At 50.6% G+C, this 21,446-nt stretch overlaps 1 protein-coding gene across 1 annotated transcript in view; it reads right to left on the minus strand.

Annotated features, from left to right (window-relative positions):
* Positions 1 to 21,446, minus strand: part of LOC119952914 (protein HID1-like) — a 208,756-nt gene that overhangs the window by 27,037 nt on the left and 160,273 nt on the right. Inside the window, exons 15-16 of the mRNA XM_038776544.1 lie at positions 14,350 to 14,489; positions 226 to 264 (exon numbers count right to left, since the gene is read on the minus strand). Coding sequence (XP_038632472.1) covers positions 226 to 264; positions 14,350 to 14,489 — 179 coding nt within the window. The remainder of the gene's footprint in view (positions 1 to 225; positions 265 to 14,349; positions 14,490 to 21,446) is intronic.

The following is a 21,446-nucleotide window of genomic DNA, read 5'->3' on the forward strand; positions in this document are numbered from 1 at the left end:
AACTACACTTTGCAGACATGGGGAGAATGTTGAACAGAGACCTGCGGCCGAGATTGAAAGCAGGTCCTCGGCGCCATGAGGCAGCAGTGAACATTGTGTCACCGTTCCACCCCCACAGAGAATAAATATATCAGACTAACACCTTGTTCCAAAAAAATAAAAGCAGAGAGAAGGACATAGAGAAACCAATCAACAGTTAATACAGAAGTCACAGTCTTATCTTACCCAGAATGTTCTGCAGGAAGAGGCTGCAATCACATCCCCCTAGTGTTGGAAAGAGAACACATTATTTCAGAAATCAATCATATCACAACATACAGACCAGACCACGAGAGACACAGACTTTACAGCCCTCTTACTGTATTCAATCACTCCCTCCCAATGCCTTCCTGAAGCTACCCATGCAGAGAACGTAGCCACAGATTCTGGATGTTCGCCTTTGGCTGCTGTTGAGTAAAGAGTCAAGAGATCTGCTCCTTTTCCCAAACACATTGAACACACTCAGCACCAAACTCTATCATCACATCACATGCTCCCAAGGCCAGCTGTAGCCTCTTAACATATCAGTGACAATTATTGGATCAATGAGAATTCTAATTGGAATGCTTCTTAACCCATTCTTTAAGTCTCCTTTTCCTTGGAGAAAAATTATTGGTGAAAACAAAATTACAAGAAACTCAAAAAACAGATGCAATTTCCGCCCTCTTCCTTATTCATTTTTTTTTTGGAAGGAGAAAAAACCAAAACAGGTGACCTTCATTAACAACATCCAAAAGTTTCTGTGAACTAGCCCCTCTTTTCGTTAAACAGTGAGATAATTTATAGCTACTGTCGGCCCATTACATTTTTGTTATCTCCCCTCTGTCCAACATCTGCTTCAAACTTGCAATGTCTATCCTTAACCTTTTCTCATTGACACTTTTTGTAGAGTGCAAGGATTTATTGTCAATGTGACACTCAATGGGTATGTTACCCAAATCCCAAAATGTCTGTCAATATCAGAGATATATAAAAGGCCATATCCACCGCCTCTACAAGGCTTAAAGTCTCAGCATCCAAAGTGCTTTTTACCACTGTCCTCATTTTCTTTGTTTACCACACAGGAGGGAAACATTTACCATTGTTCCCCATAAGGAAAATTATAAAACCTCCTCCTACCCTATCACATAAATTTGCATAGGGCGCATCACTATTAACAGAGTTTCAAGTGCCTAAGATTACCTAAAACCAGGAACCTCAAAACACACTCCTGCATTTTTAGTTTGACCAAGGCTTTATTTGCCCTAATTATGTCTTCCACTTTAGGATCATTCATTTTTCTACTCAACTCTAAGACATCAAAACTAACGTCTGATCTAGTCTGTCTACCGAACCAAGTCAGTTGTCCAATTAAACTTCGCAGTTGCTCTTTTTCCAACTTTGAAACCACTGCGTCTTTTTATGAAACCCGGCCACGGCTAATTGCTATTGGGCTAATGCTCTCCAAATAAGATTGTTGATGTAAAGTTGCCCCTAACTTAGTCTGTCCGATTTCCAATCCAATATATTTAAATGCACCGGAAGCCTGACTTCCAACCCTGAATTCTTTCCCCAACCCAAAGATTACAATAGCTTCAAAATCACTAGTCTCACCCCACAAAACATCATCGACATGTATCATAAAGATGCCAGAAAGATTTCCCTTATGGTGCCAGTAAAACATTGCTGGATCTGCTTTCAACTGGCAACAGCCTAAGTTTAACAAAACTGACCTTATCAAAAAATACCAGACCCTAGACACATCATTTTATCTGTATACACATCTGTTCAACTTCCAGGAGTGCCCCTTCTGTGTTAGCTGCCTCTTTAGGAGGACGGAGAAAAATGTGTCTCTGAAGTTGCTGCGCCTGCAAAAAGGCAACTTTTATATCTAAAGATTTGCATTCCCATGCCTTTGTGGCTGATACAGCCAAGAAGATCTTTAAAATAACCTTTCCTGCTGTAGGTGAATCTACCCTTAAGTCCTGATTGTCTAAGTTTTCTTCAAATCCCCTTGCCATAAGCCTGGCCTTTGCCTTATAAGTTCCATCCAGAAGAACCTTTTCCGTGCAAATCCATCTGTGGGATAGAGCTCTTTATCCCCTATCCGGTACTTCCGTGTATACCCCAAATTCACTCCAACTGTGCAGTACTTGCTGTTTGGCATCTTTAATAACTTTTTAATCCAATTTTTTGGAGGCCACAAAAATCTCATGCACATCTGGGCTTCTACTCAAAGTAGCATTCATAGTCTTACCCATGTTCCAAGACCTTGACAAACTACGTCCCCAATCCCGCCTGCTAACTCGTTCTGTACTGCTACTGCTTGATCTTTCCCTTCTGCTGTGGGACGTCCTTTCAATAGTTCTCGATCTTTTCCTGTGAACCTGTTCACTATCCAATGTACTATCTGAACTGGCACTGCGTGTCTGTGCCCTCCAATTTTGAACCTTGTGTTCCCAATCCATTGTCTTGACACCCTCCCCTGAATGTTGTACATTAAACCAGTGTTTATACTTTCCAGTGGCTTTCCCTGCTCTATTAACAACAGCTGCATCCTTCCATTGACTAGACCCTTCAGTCAAGTGTGTCACTTTTGTACCAACTTTTGACAGTTGTCCTTTTGGAAAAATGGCCTGTTCTAATTCATCAGAAGTATTATGTTCCTCTACAGAAATCCTGTCGAAATCAGTTAACTGTCCTCATAGTTCTGTAACATGTGTGTACTAGATGACCCTGGTTCCTCATAATGTCTGTCTGCTCTGTCTAAACTTGAAGATTTGTAATCTGTACCAATTATCCTTGATGCATGTACCCCAACAGTTTGATTGCCATGTTGCAAAATAATTCTTTGCCATCTATGCTTATGGTCTTTCCATTCATTAAAATTGTCTCTCTTATAATATACGATGTCTCCTTGCTGACAAACGGTATTTGATGGCCGTACACTATGCCTTGAAGCTCTGCAAATTCTTTCAGAGGCTTCTGCCTCCAAAAAAGGTTTTCTACTGCTACGTAATGCATTGAAACGCTCAGCAAAGGCAGAGCTAATTGTAGTCCCTTCCCAAGCTGGAGGCTGGTCATCCAAAATGGATGTATTTTAAGATTTCTACCGAACACTAATTGATATGGACTATAGCCCCCAACCATCTGCAACACATTCTTTGCATGTACTGCCCATGCTGAGGCTGAATTTAACTTACAATGTGGTCTATCTGCCGAAATTTTCCGGAGCAGGTCATCTATTACTGCATGGTTTCTTTCACGCACACCATTATTAAATGGGCTTTCCACAGCCGTATTCATACATGATATTTAGGTTTTCACACATATCCCTAAACTCATCATTAGCAAATTCTCCCCCTTTGCCTGTAAGGAATTTTGCCGGTGAGCCCATTCCTGCCCCTATCCATTTTTCCACGAGCTGATCCAGGATTACTCTCTTTTCTTTACTACGTACAATGGTTGATTGACTAAATCTGGTTGCTAAATCTACAAACTGCAAAATAAATATAGTTAGCTTTATCCCAGATCTTAAGGTCCATGGCCACAATGTCTTTAAAATCCCTGGCCAAAGGTAGGGTTACTGTCGGTCGTAATGGTGTCCTTCTGTACTTCCGACAAACCTCACAGCGATCACTAACCTGTTATATCAGCTTTGTATAGTCTTCATCCTTACCCCTGCATCCTTTAATAAATTTTTCAGCCTCCGAGGAGACGGATGCACAAATTGCCTATGCAGTTTTAATACAACACACTTATCAGCTAAAGTCCCATTTCCAGCTGCCAATAACACATCCTTAACTGCACCTGAAATATTATTTGTCAGTAATGGAATACAATAGTGTCCTGACTGTAAATTGTAAGTCCACCTTCTTTCCAAAAACTGTTGCCTTATCCTACTCCATATCCAGTTTCATGTGTGCTTTCTTCATCGACGGTCTGCTCAGAAGCAAAGGTCTCACTTGATACAACATCCGTGCTAATTAAATGATTCACTCCGGCAATATTGCAAGAAATCACCACTCTTTTCAGCGTCTTCAGAGTATTATTATCCCCACACCTGAAACTTGTGGAACTTTCAAATTCCTTAACCTTATTACGATTATCAGCATTCAAAGAATCCAGGCAACATTTTAACCAGTCAATTCCACACACAGTAGATGTGTAGCCACTGTCCAATACAGCACAATTGAAGGATTCTGCAACCAACACCTTCATTACCGGCGTAAAACTGCTTGTTAAGAGGACAATGACTTATTTCTGGTCACTATCTTTTTCCTCTTCCGACTCTTCCATGTCATGTGCAGCTTCAAACGCTCTATTATAATGCGTTGTACAGTTGAAAGAGTAATGGTATTGAGAGTCACACCAAAAACATCGCCCTGGGCATTTATGGGGCTAATTTCCGTATTTCCATCTCCCTCCTTCTATTGTAAGTTTTAAGTGAGGTTCTGTCCTCATAATGTCCGGGTCTCGATCTCCTTCCATATTCCCGTAACCTGTTCGTAGCCGTACGAGCAGTAGTGTATCTTCCATAGTCTGCTTTATCGCTGACTGACCCATTTGGATCATCAGAGCCATAGGAATTGAATGTTTCCCCAGGAACTTCTTTAAGGCCTCTATCATCTGATCGAATAAGATATCATTATCCGCAAACTTAACTCTTGTCAAAACCAGGAGCCTATCCATATTGGAAACTCTAGCACAGTCCAGTAACTTAAATAACACAGATTGTGGAAATTCCAGGCGGTGTTTGTGCAGCCTTCTGTATAGTCTGCTAAATTCCATTATGTAGTCCTCAATAGAGATATCCTCTGTTTTCCAGAATCTATCAAATTCTGACCAGGCTTCATATGCACTTAACAAATCACCCTTTTGATAAATCTTATCCATAAAACGTAATAGAGTCTCCAGACCTTCTTCTGAGTCTAACTCTTCCAATTCCAGTTCAGAAAATACCTTGCTTTGAATTTTACTCTCATAAGGGAGAGAAAGAGCCGATGCCATACCATGTTCCCTCTTTCCAAAGGCAGTTACCTTAGTCCACCATAACGACTGCACTTCTCCATTGGTCGTACGATCCCCTTTCAGAAAATAATGGTGGATAGTCATATCCGGCCATCTTTATCCAAGGTTCAGACATTTTTTTTTTTCCTTCTTACTCCTTGGCAAATGCAGAATTTCTTTTCCCTGTGAAAGTATCTTTCAACCCTTTACATTTGCACAGCAACCATCCTCTGCTACCACTGTTCGCCTCTGGCTGCTGTTGAGTAAAGAGTCAAGAGTTCTGCTCCTTTTCCCAAACATCTTTATTTTTCCTTTGAACACACTCAGCACCAAACTCTATCATCACATCCTCCCAAGGCCAGCTGTAGCCTCTTTACATATCAGTGCCAATTATTGGATCAATGAGACATCTAATTGGAATGTTTCCTAACCCATTCCTTAAATTGGATTTCACCTCTTCCAATTTTCCTCACCTTCAGTGGCCATTTTCATGTTTATGTTTATCAAAACCAGTGATTCATAAACATTTTTCTTATGTCGGGGTTGCTCCAGCAAATATTAATACAGCCCAAACCAGTACCAGTCAACCATTAGGAGGAAAGCAGGAATGCTGCAGAAAGCTTATTCACACATAAAGCCAAAGCTAGTGAAAAAAAGCACAGAATTCTTTCTATCCTAACCCTGGGGCTTCCTGACGAAGATCCAACCACTCCAGGATGAAAACTTATTCAACTGCAGAGGGCATCGTACCAAAACTGGGGGTCACTGGAGAGCGAATGTGAGTGTTAGTGGAAGGTGTTGACAGATCCTTCATGACTTTTCTACTCTCTCCCATCCTCTGGTAATGTAGTATTATGGGCCAGGGTATCGAGAACACCAAAGTATATCATGGGGTTCACCTGACCCATAACAGGCCTTTCGGCCCACAATGTTGTGCCAAAATTTTGTCCTAGATTGAAAACAAATTAATCTACACTCCATCATTCTACCGTAATCCATGTATCTATCCAACAGCCGCTTGAAGGTCCCCAATGTTTCCGACTCAACTACTTTCACAGGCAGTGCATTCCATGCCCCCACGACTCTCTGGGTAAAGAAGCTACCTCTGACATCCCCCCTATATCTTCCACCATAGTGGTAGGCAAACTGTTGGAGAAGATACTGAGGGATAGGATCTATTTACATCTGGAAGAAAATAGACTTATCAGTGATAGGCAGCATGGTTTTGTGCAGGGAAGGTCATGTCTTACAAACCTAATAGAATTCTTTGAGGAAGTGACAAAGTTAATTGATGAGGGAAGGGCTGTAGATGTCGTACACATGGACTTTAGTAAGGCGTTTGATAAGGTTTCCCATGGCAGGTTGATGGAAAAAGTGAAACGTATGGGGTTCAGGGTGTACCAGCTAGATGGATAAAGAACTGGCTGGGCAACAGGAGACAGAGAGTAGTGATGGAAGGGAGTGTCTCAAAATGGAGAAGGGTGACTAGTGGTGTTCCACAGGGATCCGTGCTCGGACCACTGTTGTTTGTGATCTACATAAATGACCTGGAGGAAGGTATAGGTGGTCTGATTAGCAAGTTTGCAAATGATACTAAGATTGGTGGAGTTGCAGATAGCGAGGAGGACTGTCAGAGAATACAACAAAATATAGATAGATTGGAGAGTTGGGCAGAGAAATGGCAGATGGTGTTCAATCCAGGCAAATGCAAGGTGATGCATTTTGGAAGATCAAATTCAAGAGCGGACTATATGGTCAATGGAAGGGTCTTGGGGAAAATTGATGTGCAGAGAGATCTGGGAGTTCAGGTCCATTGTACCCTGAAGGTGGCAACGCAGGTTGATAGAGTGGTCAAGAAGGCATACAGCATGCTTGCCTTCATCGGACGGGGTATTGAGTACAAGAGTTGGCAGGTCATGTTACAGTTGTATAGGACTTTGGTTCGGCCACATTTGGAATACTGCGTGCAGTTCTGGTCGCCACATTACCAGAAGGATGTGGATGCCTTGTAGAGGGTGCAGAGGAGGTTCACCAGGATGTTGCCTGGTATGGACGGTGCTAGCTATGAAGAAAGGTTGAGTAGATTAGGATTGTTTTAATTGGAAAGACGGAGGTTGAGGGGGGGACCTGATTGAGGTCTACAAAAGTATGAGAGGTATGGACAGGGTGGATAGCAACAAGCTTTTCCCAAGAGTGGGGGTGTCAGTTACAAGGGGTCACGATTTCAAGGTGAGAGGGGGAAAGTTTAAGGGAGATGTGTGTGGAAAGTTTTTTTACGCAGAGGGTGGTGGGTGCCTGGAACGCTTTACCTGCGGAGGTGGGAGAGGCGGGCACGATAGCATCATTTAAGAAGCATCTAGACAGGTATATGAATGGGCGGGAACAGAGGGAAGTAGACCTTGGAAAATAGGAGACAGGTTTAGATAAAAGATCTGGATCGGCGCAGGCTGGGAGGGCCGAAGGGCCTGTTCCTGTGCTGTAATTTTCTTTGTTCTTTGTTCTATTCATCTTAAATTTATGTCCCCTTGTAATGGTTTGTTCCACCCGGGGAAAAAGTCTCTGACTGTCAACTCTATCAATTCCCCTGATCATCTTATAAACCTCTATCAAGTCGCCCCTCATCCTGCTCCGTTCTAATGAGAAACGGCCGAGCACCCTCAACCTTTCCTCCTAAGACCTACTCTCCATTCCAGGCAACATCCTGGTAAATCTCCTTTGCACCTTTTCCAAAGCTTCCACATCCTTCATAAAATGAGGCGATCAGAACGGCACACAATACTCGAAATGTGGCCTTACCATGGTTTTGTACAGCTGCATCATCACCTCATGGCTCTTAAATTCAATCCCTCTGCTAATGAACGCTAGCACACCATGGGCCTTCTTCAAAGCTCTATCCACTCGAGTGGCAACTTTCAAAGATCTATGAACATAGACCCCAAAATCTCTCTGCTCCTCCACATTGCCTAGAACCCTACCGTTATCCCTGTATTCCGCATTCATATTTGTCCTTCCAAAATGGACAACCTCACAATTTTTCAGGGTTAAACTCCATCTGCCACTTCTCAGCCCAGCTCTGCATCCCATCTATGTCTCTTTGCAGCCGACAACAGCCCTCCTCACTATCCACAACTCCACCAATCTCGTATCGTCTGCAAATTGACAGACCCACCCTTCAACTCCCTCATCCAAGTCGTTAATGAAAATCACAAACAGCAAAGGACCCAGAACTGATCCCTGCGGTATTCCACTGGTAACTGGGCTCCAGGCTGGATATTTGCCGTCCACCACCACTCTCTGACTTCTATCGGTTAGCCAGTTTGTTATCCAACTGGCCAAATTTCCCACTATCCCATGCCTCCTTACTTTCTGCGTAAGCATGGGGAACCTTATCAAATGCCTTACTAAAATCCATGTACACTACATCCACTGCTTTACCTTCATCTATGTGCTTGGTCACCTCCTCAAAGAGGTCAATAAGACTTGTGAGGCAAGATCTACCCCTCACAAATCTGTGCTGACTATCCCTAATCAAGCAGTCTTTCCAGATGCTCAGAAATCCTATCCCTCAGTACCCTTTCCATTACTTTGCCTACCACCCAAGTAAGACTAACTGGCCTGTAATTCCCAGGTTTTTCCCTATTCCTTTTTTGAACAGGGGCACGACATTCGCCACTCTCCAATCCCCTGGTACCATCCCTGTTGACAGTGAGGACGAAAAGATCATTGCCAACGGCTCTGAAATTTCATCTCTTGCTTTCCATAGAATCCTTGGATATATCCCATTCGGCCCAGGGGACTTGTCTATCCTCAAGTTTTTCAAAATGCCCAACACATCTTCCTTCCTAACAAGTATCTCCTCGAGCTCACCAGTCTGTTTCACACTGTCCTCTCCAAAAATATGGCCCCTCTCATTTGTAAATATTGAAGAAAAGTACTCGTTCAAGACCTCTCCTATCTCTTCAGACTCAATACACAATCTCCCGCTACTGTCCTTGATCGGACACTCCCTCGCTCTAGTCATTCTCATATTTCTCACATATGTGTAAAAAGCCTTGCGGTTTTCCATGATCCTACCAGCCAACAATTTTTCATGCCCTCTCTTAGCTCTCCTAATCCCTTTCTTCAGTTCCCTCCTGGCTATCTTGTATCCCTCCAGCGCCCTGTCTGAACCTTGTTTCCTCAGCCTTACATTAATATCCTCTTTCTCTTAACAAGAAATTCAACCATGGCTCCCTCACTCAACCATCTCTTCCCTGCCTGACAGGGACATACACATCAAGGACACGTAGTATCTATTCCTTGAACAAGTTCCACATTTCAATTGTGTCCTTCCTGACAGCCTATGTTCCCAACTTATGCACTTCAGTTCTTGTCTGACAGCATTGTATTTACCCTTCCCCCAATTGTAAACCTTGCCCTGTTGCACGCACTTCTCCATTACTAAAGTGAAAGTCATAGAATTGTGGTCACTATCTCCAAAATGCTCCATCAATTTTTCATGCCCTCTCTTAGCTCTCCTAATCCCTGTCTTCACTTCCCTCCTGGCTATCTTGTATCCCTCCAGCGCCCTGTCTGAACCTTGTTTCCTCAGCCTTACATTACTAACAAATCTATCACCTGGTTCATTACCAAGTACCAAATCCATTATGGCCTCCCCTCTGGTCGGACAATCTACATACTGTGTTAGAAATGCTTCCTGGACACATTGCACAAACACCATCCCATCCAAACTATTTGATCTAAAGAGTTTCCACTCAATATTTGGGAAGTTGAAGTCACCCATGACTACTACCCTGTGATTTCTGCACCTTTCCAAAATCTGTTTCCCAATCTGTTCCTCCACATCTCTGCTGCTATTGGGGGACCTATAGAAAACTCCCAACAAGGTGACTGCTCCTTTCCTATTTCTGACGTCAACCCATACTCCCTCATAGGCAGATCCTCCTCAAACTGCCTTTCTGCAGCTGTTATACTATCTCCAATTAACAATGCCACCCCCCACCTCTTTTACCACCCTCCCTAATCTTATTGAAACATCTATAACCAGGAACCTCCAACAACCATTTCTGCCCCTCTTCTATCCAAGTTTCCGTGATGGCCACCACATCGTAATCCCAAGTACCGATCCATGCCTTAAGTTCACCCACCTTATTCCTGATGCTTCTTGCGTTGAAGTATACACACTTCAACCCATCTCCGTGCCTGCAAGTACTCTCCTTTGTCAGTATTACCTTCCCCACTGCCTCACTACACGCTTTGACATCCTGAACATCAGCTACCTTAGTTGCTGGACTACAAATCCCATTCCCCTGCCAAATTAGTTTAAACCCTCCCGAAGAGGACTAGAAAACCTCCCTCCCAGGATATTGGTGCCCCACTGGTTCAGATGCAACCCGTCCTGCTTGTATATGTCCCACCTTCCCCAGAATGCGCTCCAATTATCCAAATACCTGAAGCCCTCCATCCTACACCGTTCCTGCAGCCACGTGTTCAACTGCATTCTCTCCCTATTCCTAGCCTCGCTATCATGTGGCACCGGCAACAAACCAGAGATGACAACTCTGTCTGTCCTGGCTTTTAACTTCTAGCCTAACTCCCTAAACTCATTTATTACATCCACATCCCTTTTCCTACCTACGTCGCTGGTACCAATGTGCACCACGACTTCTGGCTGCTCACCCTACCCCTTAAGGATCCTGAAGACACGATCCGAGACATCCCTGGCCCTGGCACCCGGGAAGCAACATACCTTCCGGGAGTCTCGCTTGCGACCACGGAATCTCCTATCTATTCTCCTAACCATTGAGTTTCCTATCGCACTTCCGGTTGCGGCTATGCAGCGCTAAGTCGCACGTTCAGCAGCTCCCGCTTGGAACGGACTTTTGGGCTCTTTTCAGGGCCCCAACAGCATTTTTTCGACATTTCCCGGTGTGGGAAAGAGACTGCAACATTCCCCCGACAGTGTATGGCTTGGACCACGAGCGGGACGACTAAAAAAGTGGTGGTGAAGCCAAAGAAAGTGCGAGGGAAGAAAAGCAAGCTGGCGGCGGGCGGAGACCAAGCAGCGTGGATGCAGTGGGCGGAGGAGCAGCAGGAGGCTCTCCAGCGCTGCTTTAGGGAGCTCAAAGCGGACCTGCTGTAGCCGATGAAGGCTTCTATTGATAAGCTGCTGGAGACCCAGGCGGCGGCGATCCGCGAGGTCCGGCAAAAGATCTCAGATAACGAGGACGAGATCTTGGGCCTAGCGGCAAAGGTGGAGGCGCACGAGGCGCTCCACAAGAAATGGCAGGAACGGTTTGAGGAGATGGAGAATCGGTCGAGGCGAAAGAATTAGCAGATCCTGGGTCTCCCGGAGGGCTGGAGGGGTCGGACCTGGGAGTGTATGTGGTCACCATTTTAAACTCGCTGATGGGAGCAGGGTCCTCCAGGGGCCCCTGGAGCTGGAAGGGGCCCATGGAGTGCTGGCGAGGAGGCCCAAGGCTAACGGGCTGCCGTGGGCTGTGCTGGTGCGGTTTCATCGGTTCGCTGATCGGAAGTGCGTGCTCAGGTGGGCCAAGAAAGAGAGGAGCAGCAGGTGGGAGACGCGGAGGTTCGAATATCTCAGGACTGGAGTGCGGAGGAGGCGAAGAAGAGGGCCGGGTACAACCGGGCGAAGGTAGTGCTGCACAGGAAGGGAATGAAGTTTGGCATGCTGCAGCCGGCGCGTCTGTGGGTCACCTACAAAGACCGGCACTATTATTTTGAGTCCCCGGAGGAGGCGTGGGCCTTTGTTCAAGCCGAGAAGCTGGACACAAACTGAGGGTCGGGATGGGGGGGGGGTCGTGCGTGGGGATGGTCGGGAATGGTGTGGTTGTGTTACATTATGAGGGGGGAGTTCTTTGTTCTTGTTTATTTTTGGTTCGGTGTGGGTGGTTAGGGTGGGTTGGGCACTGTTTTGGTTGGGTCTGGCGGGTGGGCTCTTGGAGGGGGGCAAGTAAACGAAGTGGGGGGTGGGTGGCCGGTAGGGGGGATGGGGCCCCGCGGGGGTGAGGCCCTAGTTGGGGGTGACGGGACTGGGCCTGTAAAAGGAGCTGCGCCAGAGGAGTCGGGGCCTGGCAGGTGGAAAGCGCGGGCTTTTTCCTGTGCTTGGGATGGCAGGGGGAGGCGGAGAGCCTGCTGATGGGTAATGGAGGGGATGGGGAGGTCCCACAATGGGAGGAGTCGAAGGAGAGACGGGAGCGGCCGGGGTCAGCAGGAGTCAGCTGGCTTGCAGGAGTGCAATGGGGGGAGCAATGCAGCTAGGAGGGGTCCTAGCTGGGGGAGGGGGGGGGGGAGAACCGGGGGTGCTGGAGCGAGTAGGGGGGTTCGGGACGGGGGTCTACCGCCGTGGGGAACGGGGGGGGCAGCCCCCTGATCCGGCTGATAACCTGGAACGCAAGGGGACTGAATGGGCCTGTTAAGCGGGCCCGGGTGTTCACGCACCTGAAGGGGCTGAAGGCGGATGCAGTCTTGCTCCAGGAGGCACACCTGAAGGTGGCGGACCAGGTAAGATTGAGGAAGGGGTGGGTAGGCCAGGTGTTTCATTCAGGGCTGGATGCCAAAAATCGGGGGGTGGCAATCTTGGTGGGAAAGAGGGTGTCGTTCGAGGCGTCGAGCATTGATGTCAATGGTGGCAGGTACGTAATGGTAAGTGGTAAGCTGCAAGGGGAGAGGGTGGTGCTGGTCAACGTGTATGCCCCGAACTGGGACCATGCGGTTTATGCGGCGCATGTTGGGTTGGATCCCGGACTTGGAAGTGGGGGGCCTAATAATTTAACTTTAAATTATTTTTTTGGATCTGGCACTGGATCGCTCCACGTCTAGGACGGGTAGGAGACCGGCGGCGGCTAAAGTGCTGAGGGGGTTTATGGACCAGATGGGAGGGGTGGACCCTTGGAGATTTGCAAAGCCGGGGGCTAGGGAATTTTCGTTATTCTCGCACGTTCACAAGGCCTATTCCCGGATCGACTTCCTTGTTAGGAGCCACGAGCAATCCCTGCACTGTCTGCCTGTTCGTCTACCCAGCTACTCTTGTCCTGTACTGTGTGTGTGGTTACCTCCCTGAAACTCTTCTCTATTACCCCCTCTGCCTCCCGGATGATCCGAAGTTCATCCAGCTCCAGTTCCCTAACACGGTCTCCGAGGAGCTGTAGTTGGGTGCACTTCCCGCAGGTATAGTCAGCGGGGACATCGATGGTATCCCTCACCACCCACATTCTACAGGAGGAGCATGCAACTGCCCTAGCCTCCATCCCCTCTTACCTTACAGAATACAGCTGCACTGTGGACCAACAGTAACTCCGCCCTCCAACTCTGCTCCCAGTCAGCTGCACTCTCTGTAAACTCCCAGCTCCCTTCATGCTGTTTGAGGAAATGTAGGAAATGAAAGGACCACCGTACTCCCTCCTCACCCTAACTCCCTCAGTCACCAAACTCTCACAATAGCACTCAAATGCACCCCAATTCAGCACTCAGTGCAAAACACTATACGTTACCCTTAATAACTTTCCTAACAACATCCATCAGTCAAAAATCCTTTTTAACAAAGACTCAGGTGAGGAAGGAGCAGTGCTCCGAAAGCTCGTGTTTGAAACAAACATGTTGGACTTTAACCTGGTGTTGTAAGACTTCTTACTGTGCTCACCCCAGTCCAACGCCGGCATCTCCACATCACACTTTTCATTAATAGGGGTCAGTGCTCTAATAGATATATTCTCTGAAGTTTCGGAGTAAACCACTCAGTTGTATCAAATCCCTGTCAGCAGTTCAAGAACGTGGCTCACCATCACCTGCCCAAAAAACCTAAGGATGGATGATAAATGCCAACATAAGCAATGGTGTTTCAAATTCCAAGAATGATTTTATGACAGCAGGCCAGATTCATTCCAATGTCTCACAGGATTATCCTGACATTTCCGGATCTGATTGAGAATGTGGCATGAATCATAGAATCATAGAAATTACAGTGCAGAAGGAGGCCATTCGGCCCATCGAGTCTGCACCGACTCTTGGAAAGAGCACCCTATCCCCATAATCCAGTAACCCCTACCCAACACTAAGGGCAATTTTGGATACTAAGGGCAATTTATCATGGCCAATCCACCTAACCTGCACATCTTTGGACTGTGGGAGGAAACCGGAGCACCCGGAGGAAACCCACGCACACACGGGGAAGATGTGCAGACTCCGAACAGGCAGTGACGAATGACCTTTATTGAAAGATACACCATTACCCATGGAACTGACCCCAGACTTCAGGAGAGATGGAGAGAGATTGATTCGGTTGTTGGAAACCCCACTTACCCCACTTGAAGACTCTGTGTCATTGGCTAACGTAACTGGGTGGTCCTCAGCAGGAGAGGCAGCCTGATCCTGACCCTGATCCACAGGGCTCAGCGTCCCATCCTCCGAAACCTGCGATTTCTCTGTCAATTTATCAATACCTGAATGCAAAGTGACGCAAATGAGTTCAGTAAGCACCAGGAGAAGGGGCTATCCAATACAACCAAAGTGAGGATGGGGACATGGTCAAATGGGGAGGGGTTGTGGGGAGGGGAGGTCACAGACTGATGCAGGGCAATTCAACTGATCATTCGAGGGTAAGGGCATCAGTATGAAAGTGATCTGTCCTGGGCACAGTCCAGGAGGGACTAATCTTGGTTTGGTTTGGGTGGGGCACATGTGCACAGTCTATCAGTTGGTATTGCAATGGGTCTGGTGTTGTATCGAGACTGTAACCGGTGTTGGGTTACGGGACTGTACCTAGTATTGTATCGAGACAGTATCCGGTGTTGTATCAGAATTGTACTTGGTGTTGTATCGAGACCGGGTGTTGTATCGAGATGGTGCCAGGTGTTGTATCAAGACCGGGTGTTGTATCGAGACGGTGCCAGGTGTTGTATCAAGACTGGTGTTGTATCGAGACTGTAACCAGTGTTGCGACAGGGCTAGTGTTACATTCAGGCTGTAACTAGCATAGCGCGGGGATTGGTGTTGCATCAAAACTCTAAGCAGTGTTGCATTGTGACTGTAATCGGTGTTGCAACAGGGCTGGTGTTGTACTGAAACGGTGCAGGGCGCTGAACTGACACGGTACCGAGACAATACTTGCCGATGTATCATCACAGTACCCGGCGCTGGGTCGAGACTGCACCCGGAACTGTATCGAGACTGCACCCGGCCGTGTCGAGACTGCACCCGGCTCTGTGTCGAGACTGCACCCGGCCCTGTGTCGAGACTGCACCCGGCTCTGTGTCGAGACTGCACCCGGCCCTGTGTCGAGACTGCACCCGGCCCTGTGTCGAGGCTGCACCCGGAGCTGGGTCGAGGCTGCACCCGGCTCTGTGTCGAGACTGCACCCGGCTCTGTGTCGAGACTGCACCCGGCCCTGGGTCGAGATTGCACCCGGCCGTGTCGAGACTGCACCCGGCCCTGGGTCGAGATTGCACCCGGCCGTGTCGAGACTGCACCCGGCTCTGTGTCGAGACTGCACCCGGCCCTGGGTCGAGACTGCACCCGGCCCTGGGTCGAGATTGCACCCGGCCGTGTCGAGACTGCACCCGGCCCTGTGTCGAGACTGCACCCGGCGTTGGGTCGAGACTGCACCCGGCCCTGTGTCGAGACTGCACCCGGCCCTGTGTCGAGACTGCACCCGGAGCTGTGTCGAGACTGCACCCGGAGCTGTGTCGAGACTGCACCCGGCGTTGGGTCGAGACTGCACCCGGCCCTGTGTCGAGACTGCACCCGGCGTTGGGTCGAGACTGCACCCGGCTCTGTGTCGAGACTGCACCCGGCGTTGGGTCGAGACTGCACCCGGCCCTGGGTCGAGACTGCACCCGGCCCTGTGTCGAGACTGCACCCGGCCGTGTCGAGACTGCACCCGGCCCTGGGTCGAGATTGCACCCGGCCGTGTCGAGACTGCACCCGGCTCTGTGTCGAGACTGCACCCGGCGTTGGGTCGAGACTGCACCCGGCCCTGTGTCGAGACTGCACCCGGCGTTGGGTCGAGGCTGCACCCGGCCCTGTGTCGAGGTTGCACCCGGAGCTGGGTCGAGACTGCACCCGGCGTTGGGTCGAGACTGCACCCGGCTCTGTGTCGAGACTGCACCCGGCTCTGTGTCGAGACTGCACCCGGCGTTGGGTCGAGACTGCACCCGGCGTTGGGTCGAGACTGCACCCGGAGCTGTGTCGAGACTGCACCCGGCGTTGGGTCGAGACTGCACCCGGCCCTGTGTCGAGACTGCACCCGGCCCTGTGTCGAGACTGCACCCGGCTCTGTGTCGAGGCTGCACCCGGCCCTGTGTCGAGACTGCACCCGGCCCTGTGTCGAGACTGCACCCGGAGCTGTGTCGAGACTGCACCCGGCCCTGTGTCGAGACTGCACCCGGAGCTGTGTCGAGACTGCACCCGGCCCTGTGTCGAGACTGCACCCGGCCCTGTGTCGAGACTGCACCCGGAGCTGTGTCGAGACTGCACCCGGCCCTGGGTCGAGACTGCACCCGGAGCTGTGTCGAGACTGCACCCGGCCCTGTGTCGAGACTGCACCCGGAGCTGGGTCGAGACTGCACCCGGCGTTGGGTCGAGACTGCACCCGGAGCTGTGTCGAGACTGCACCCGGAGCTGTGTCGAGACTGCACCCGGAGCTGGGTCGAGACTGCACCCGGCCCTGTGTCGAGACTGCACCCGGAGCTGGGTCGAGACTGCACCCGGCGTTGGGTCGAGACTGCACCCGGCCCTGTGTCGAGACTGCACCCGGCCCTGGGTCGAGACTGCACCCGGCGTTGGGTCGAGACTGCACCCGGAGCTGTGTCGAGACTGCACCCGGCCCTGGGTCGAGACTGCACCCGGCCCTGTGTCGAGACTGCACCCGGAGCTGGGTCGAGACTGCACCCGGCTCTGTGTCGAGACTGCACCCGGCCCTGTGTCGAGACTGCACCCGGAGCTGGGTCGAGACTGCACCCGGCGTTGGGTCGAGACTGCACCCGGCCCTGGGTCGAGACTGCACCCGGCCCTGTGTCGAGACTGCACCCGGCTCTGTGTCGAGACTGCACCCGGAGCTGTGTCGAGACTGCACCCGGCGTTGGGTCGAGACTGCACCCGGCTCTGTGTCGAGACTGCACCCGGCCCTGTGTCGAGACTGCACCCGGCCCTGTGTCGAGACTGCACCCGGCTCTGGGTCGAGACTGCACCCGGCGTTGGGTCGAGACTGCACCCGGAGCTGTGTCGAGACAGCACCCGGCTCTGTGTCGAGACTGCACCCGGAGCTGTGTCGAGACTGCACCCGGAGCTGTGTCGAGACTGCACCCGGCTCTGGGTCGAGACTGCACCCGGCTCTGGGTCGAGACTGCACCCGGCGTTGGGTCGAGACTGCACCCGGCTCTGTGTCGAGACTGCACCCGGAGCTGTGTCGAGACTGCACCCGGCTCTGGGTCGAGACTGCACCCGGCGTTGGGTCGAGACTACACCCGGCCCTGTGTCGAGACTGCACCCGGCCCTGTGTCGAGACTACACCCGGCCCTGTGTCGAGACTGCACCCGGCCCTGTGTCGAGACTGCACCCGGAGCTGTGTCGAGACTGCACCCGGCTCTGTGTCGAGACTGCACCCGGAGCTGTGTCGAGACTGCACCCGGCTCTGTGTCGAGACTGCACCCGGCTCTGTGTCGAGACTGCACCCGGAGCTGTGTCGAGACTGCACCCGGCTCTGTGTCGAGACTGCACCCGGCCCTGTGTCGAGACTGCACCCGGCCCTGTGTCGAGACTGCACCCGGAGCTGTGTCGAGACTGCACCCGGCTCTGTGTCGAGACTGCACCCGGAGCTGTGTCGAGACTACACCCGGCGCTGGGTCGAGACTGCACCCGGCGTTGGGTCGAGACTGCACCCGGCCCTGTGTCGAGACTGCACCCGGAGCTGTGTCGAGATTGCACCCGGCTCTGTGTCGAGACTGCACCCGGAGCTGTGTCGAGACTGCACCCGGAGCTGTGTCGAGACTGCACCCGGCCCTGTGTCGAGACTGCACCCGGCCCTGTATCGAGACTGCACCCGGCCCTGTGTCGAGACTGCACCCGGAGCTGGGTCGAGACTGCACCCGGCTCTGTGTCGAGACTGCACCCGGCCCTGGGTCGAGACTGCACCCGGAGCTGGGTCGAGACTGCACCCGGCTCTGTGTCGAGACTGCACCCGGCTCTGTGTCGAGACAGCACCCGGCCCTGTGTCGAGACTGCACCCGGAGCTGTGTCGAGACTGCACCCGGAGCTGTGTCGAGACTGCACCCGGCCCTGGGTCGAGACTGCACCCGGAGCTGGGTCGAGACTGCACCCGGCCCTGTGTCGAGACTGCACCCGGAGCTGGGTCGAGACTGCACCCGGAGCTGTGTCGAGACTGCACCCGGAGCTGTGTCGAGACTGCACCCGGCCCTGTGTCGAGACTGCACCCGGCCCTGTGTCGAGACTGCACCCGGCCCTGTGTCGAGACTGCACCCGGCCCTGTGTCGAGACTGCACCCGGCGTTGGGTCGAGATTGCACCCGGCGCTGTGTCGAGACTGCACCCGGAGCTGTGTCGAGACTGCACCCGGAGCTGTGTCGAGACTGCACCCGGCCCTGTGTCGAGACTGCACCCGGCCCTGTGTCGAGACTGCACCCGGCCCTGTGTCGAGACTGCACCCGGCTCTGTGTCGAGACTGCACCCGGCCCTGTGTCGAGACTGCACCCGGCCCTGTGTCGAGATTGCACCCGGCTCTGTGTCGAGACTGCACCCGGCCCTGTGTCGAGACTGCACCCGGAGCTGTGTCGAGACTGCACCCGGCCCTGTGTCGAGACTGCACCCGGCCCTGTGTCGAGACTGCACCCGGCCCTGTGTCGAGACTGCACCCGGAGCTGGGTCGAGACTGCACCCGACGCTGTGTCGAGACTGCACCAGGCGCTATGTCGTGACTCGACGTGGTGTTGTGTTGAGACTACACTTGGCGTTGCAATCAGACTGTACCTGGTGTTGTAATCAGACCGTACCAGGTGTTGCAATCAGACCGTACCTGGTGTTGCAATCAGACTGTACCTGGTGTTGTAATCAGACTGTACCAGGTGTTGCAATCAGACTGTACCAGGTGTTGCAATCAGACTGTACCAGGTGTTGCAATCAGACCGTACCAGGTGTTGCAATCAGACCGTACCTGGTGTTGTAATCAGACTGTACCAGGTGTTGCAATCAGACTGTACCAGGTGTTGCAATCAGACTGTACCAGGTGTTGCAATCAGACCGTACCTGGTGTTGTAATCAGACTGTATCTAGCGTCAGGGTCATATAGTTAATTGTAACTCAATCTAACAATAATTCATGTGTTTATTTTAAATTAATTAGTGCTTAAATGTCACTCAGCGATGTGCAGTGCTCCAACTGTGAGATGTGGCAGATCTGTGACACTCCAACGTTCCGGTCGACTACATCTGCAGCAAGTGTAACCAATCGCAGCTCCTCACAGACCGCTTGGCTCAGTTGGATGCACTTAGCAGCATGCAGGTGGCAAAAAGCGTCATAGACAGGAGTTATAGAAATGTGGTCACTCCCAAGGTGCAGGCAGAAAGATGGGTGACCACCAGAAGGGACAGGCGGTCAGTGCAGGAATCCCGTGTGGTTGTCCACCTCTCGAACAGGTATACCCCTTTGGATACTGTTGGGGGAATAGCCTATCAGGGGAAAACAGCAGCAGCCAGAGCAGTGGCACCACTGCTGGTTCTGATGTTCAACAGGGAGGGTCAAAGCGCAGCAGAGCAATAGTCATAGGGGACTCCATAGTCAGGGGCACAGATAGGCGCTTCTGTGGACGTGAAAGAGACTCCAGGATGGTATGTTGCCTCCCTGGTGCCAGGGTCCAGGGTGTCTCTGAACGGGTAGCGGGCATCCTGAAGGGGGAGGGCAAACTGGCAGAGGTTGTTGTACATATTGGTACGAACGACATAGGCAGGAAGGGACATAAGGTCCTGCAGCAGGAGTTCAGGGAGCTAGGCAGAAAGTTAAAAGACAGGACCTCTAGGGTTGTAATCTCGGGATTACTTCCTCTGCCACGTGCCAGTGAGGCTAGAAATAGGAAGATAGAGCAGCTAAACACGTGGCTAAACAGCTGGTGTAGGAGGGAGGGTTTCCGTTATCTGGACCACTGGGAGCTCTTCCGGGGCAGGTGTGACCTGTATAAGGAGGACGGGTTGCATCTAAACGGGAGAGGCATAAATATCCTGGCCGTGAGGTTTGCTAGTGTCACACGGGACGGTTTAAACTAGTATGGCAGGGGGCAATAGGTCAGAAGGTGAAAGCATTGAGGGAGAACTAGGGAATAGGGCCAGTATGGCTCTGAGGAAGAGCAGGCAGGGAGATGATGCTGAAAACAGCGGGACTGCTGGCCTGAAGTGCATATGTTTTAATGCAAGTGCATATGTTTTAACGTAAGGGAGATGAACTTAGAGCTTGGAACTATGATGTTGTTGCCATTACAGAGACCTGGTTGAGGGAAGGACAGGATTGGCAGCTAAACGTTCCAGGATATAGATATTTCAGGTGGGATAGAGGGCGATGTAAAAAGGGTTACGGAGTTGCGCTACTGGTTAGGGAGAATATCACAGCTGTACTACGGGAGGACACCTCAGACAGCAGCGAGGCTATATGGGTAGAGATCAGGAATAAGAAGGATGCAGTCACAATGTTGGGAGTTTACTACAGGCCACCCAACAGCTAGCAGGAGGTAGAGGAGCAGATAGGTAGACAGATTTTGGAAAAGAGTAAAAACAACAGGGTTGTTGTGAAAGGGAGACTTTAACTTCCCCAATATTGACTGGGACTCACTTAGTGCTAGGGGTCTGGGTGGGTCAGAGTTTGTAAGGAGCATCCAGGAGGGCTTCTTAAAACAATATGTAGATAGTCCAACTAGGGAAGGGGCTGTACTGGACCTGGCATTGGGGAATGAGCCTGGCCAGGTGGTAGACGTTTCAGTAGGGGAGCATTTCAGGAACGGTGACCACAATTTAGTAAGTTTTAAAGTGCTGGTGGACAAGGATAAGACTGGTCCTAGGATGAATGTGCTAAATTGGGGAAAGGCTAATTATAACAATATTAGGCAGGAACTGAAGAACCTCGATTGGGGGCGGATGTTTGAGGGTAAATCAACATCTGACATGTGGGAGGCTTTCAAATGTCAGTTGAAAGGAATTCAGGAACGGGGTGTTCTGTGCGGAAGAAGGATAAATACAGCAAATTTCAGGAACCTTGGATAACGAGAGATATTGTAGGCCTCGTCAAAAAAAAAAACGAGGCATTTGTCAGAGCTAGAAGGCTGGGAACAGATGAAGCCTGTGTGGAATATAAGGAAAGTAGCAAGGAGTCAGGAGGGCTAAAAGGGGTCACGAAAAGTCATTG

The sequence above is a fragment of the Scyliorhinus canicula genome, chromosome 18 (genome assembly GCF_902713615.1).
Source record: "Scyliorhinus canicula chromosome 18, sScyCan1.1, whole genome shotgun sequence".
NCBI classification, from domain to species: Eukaryota; Metazoa; Chordata; class Chondrichthyes; order Carcharhiniformes; family Scyliorhinidae; genus Scyliorhinus; species Scyliorhinus canicula.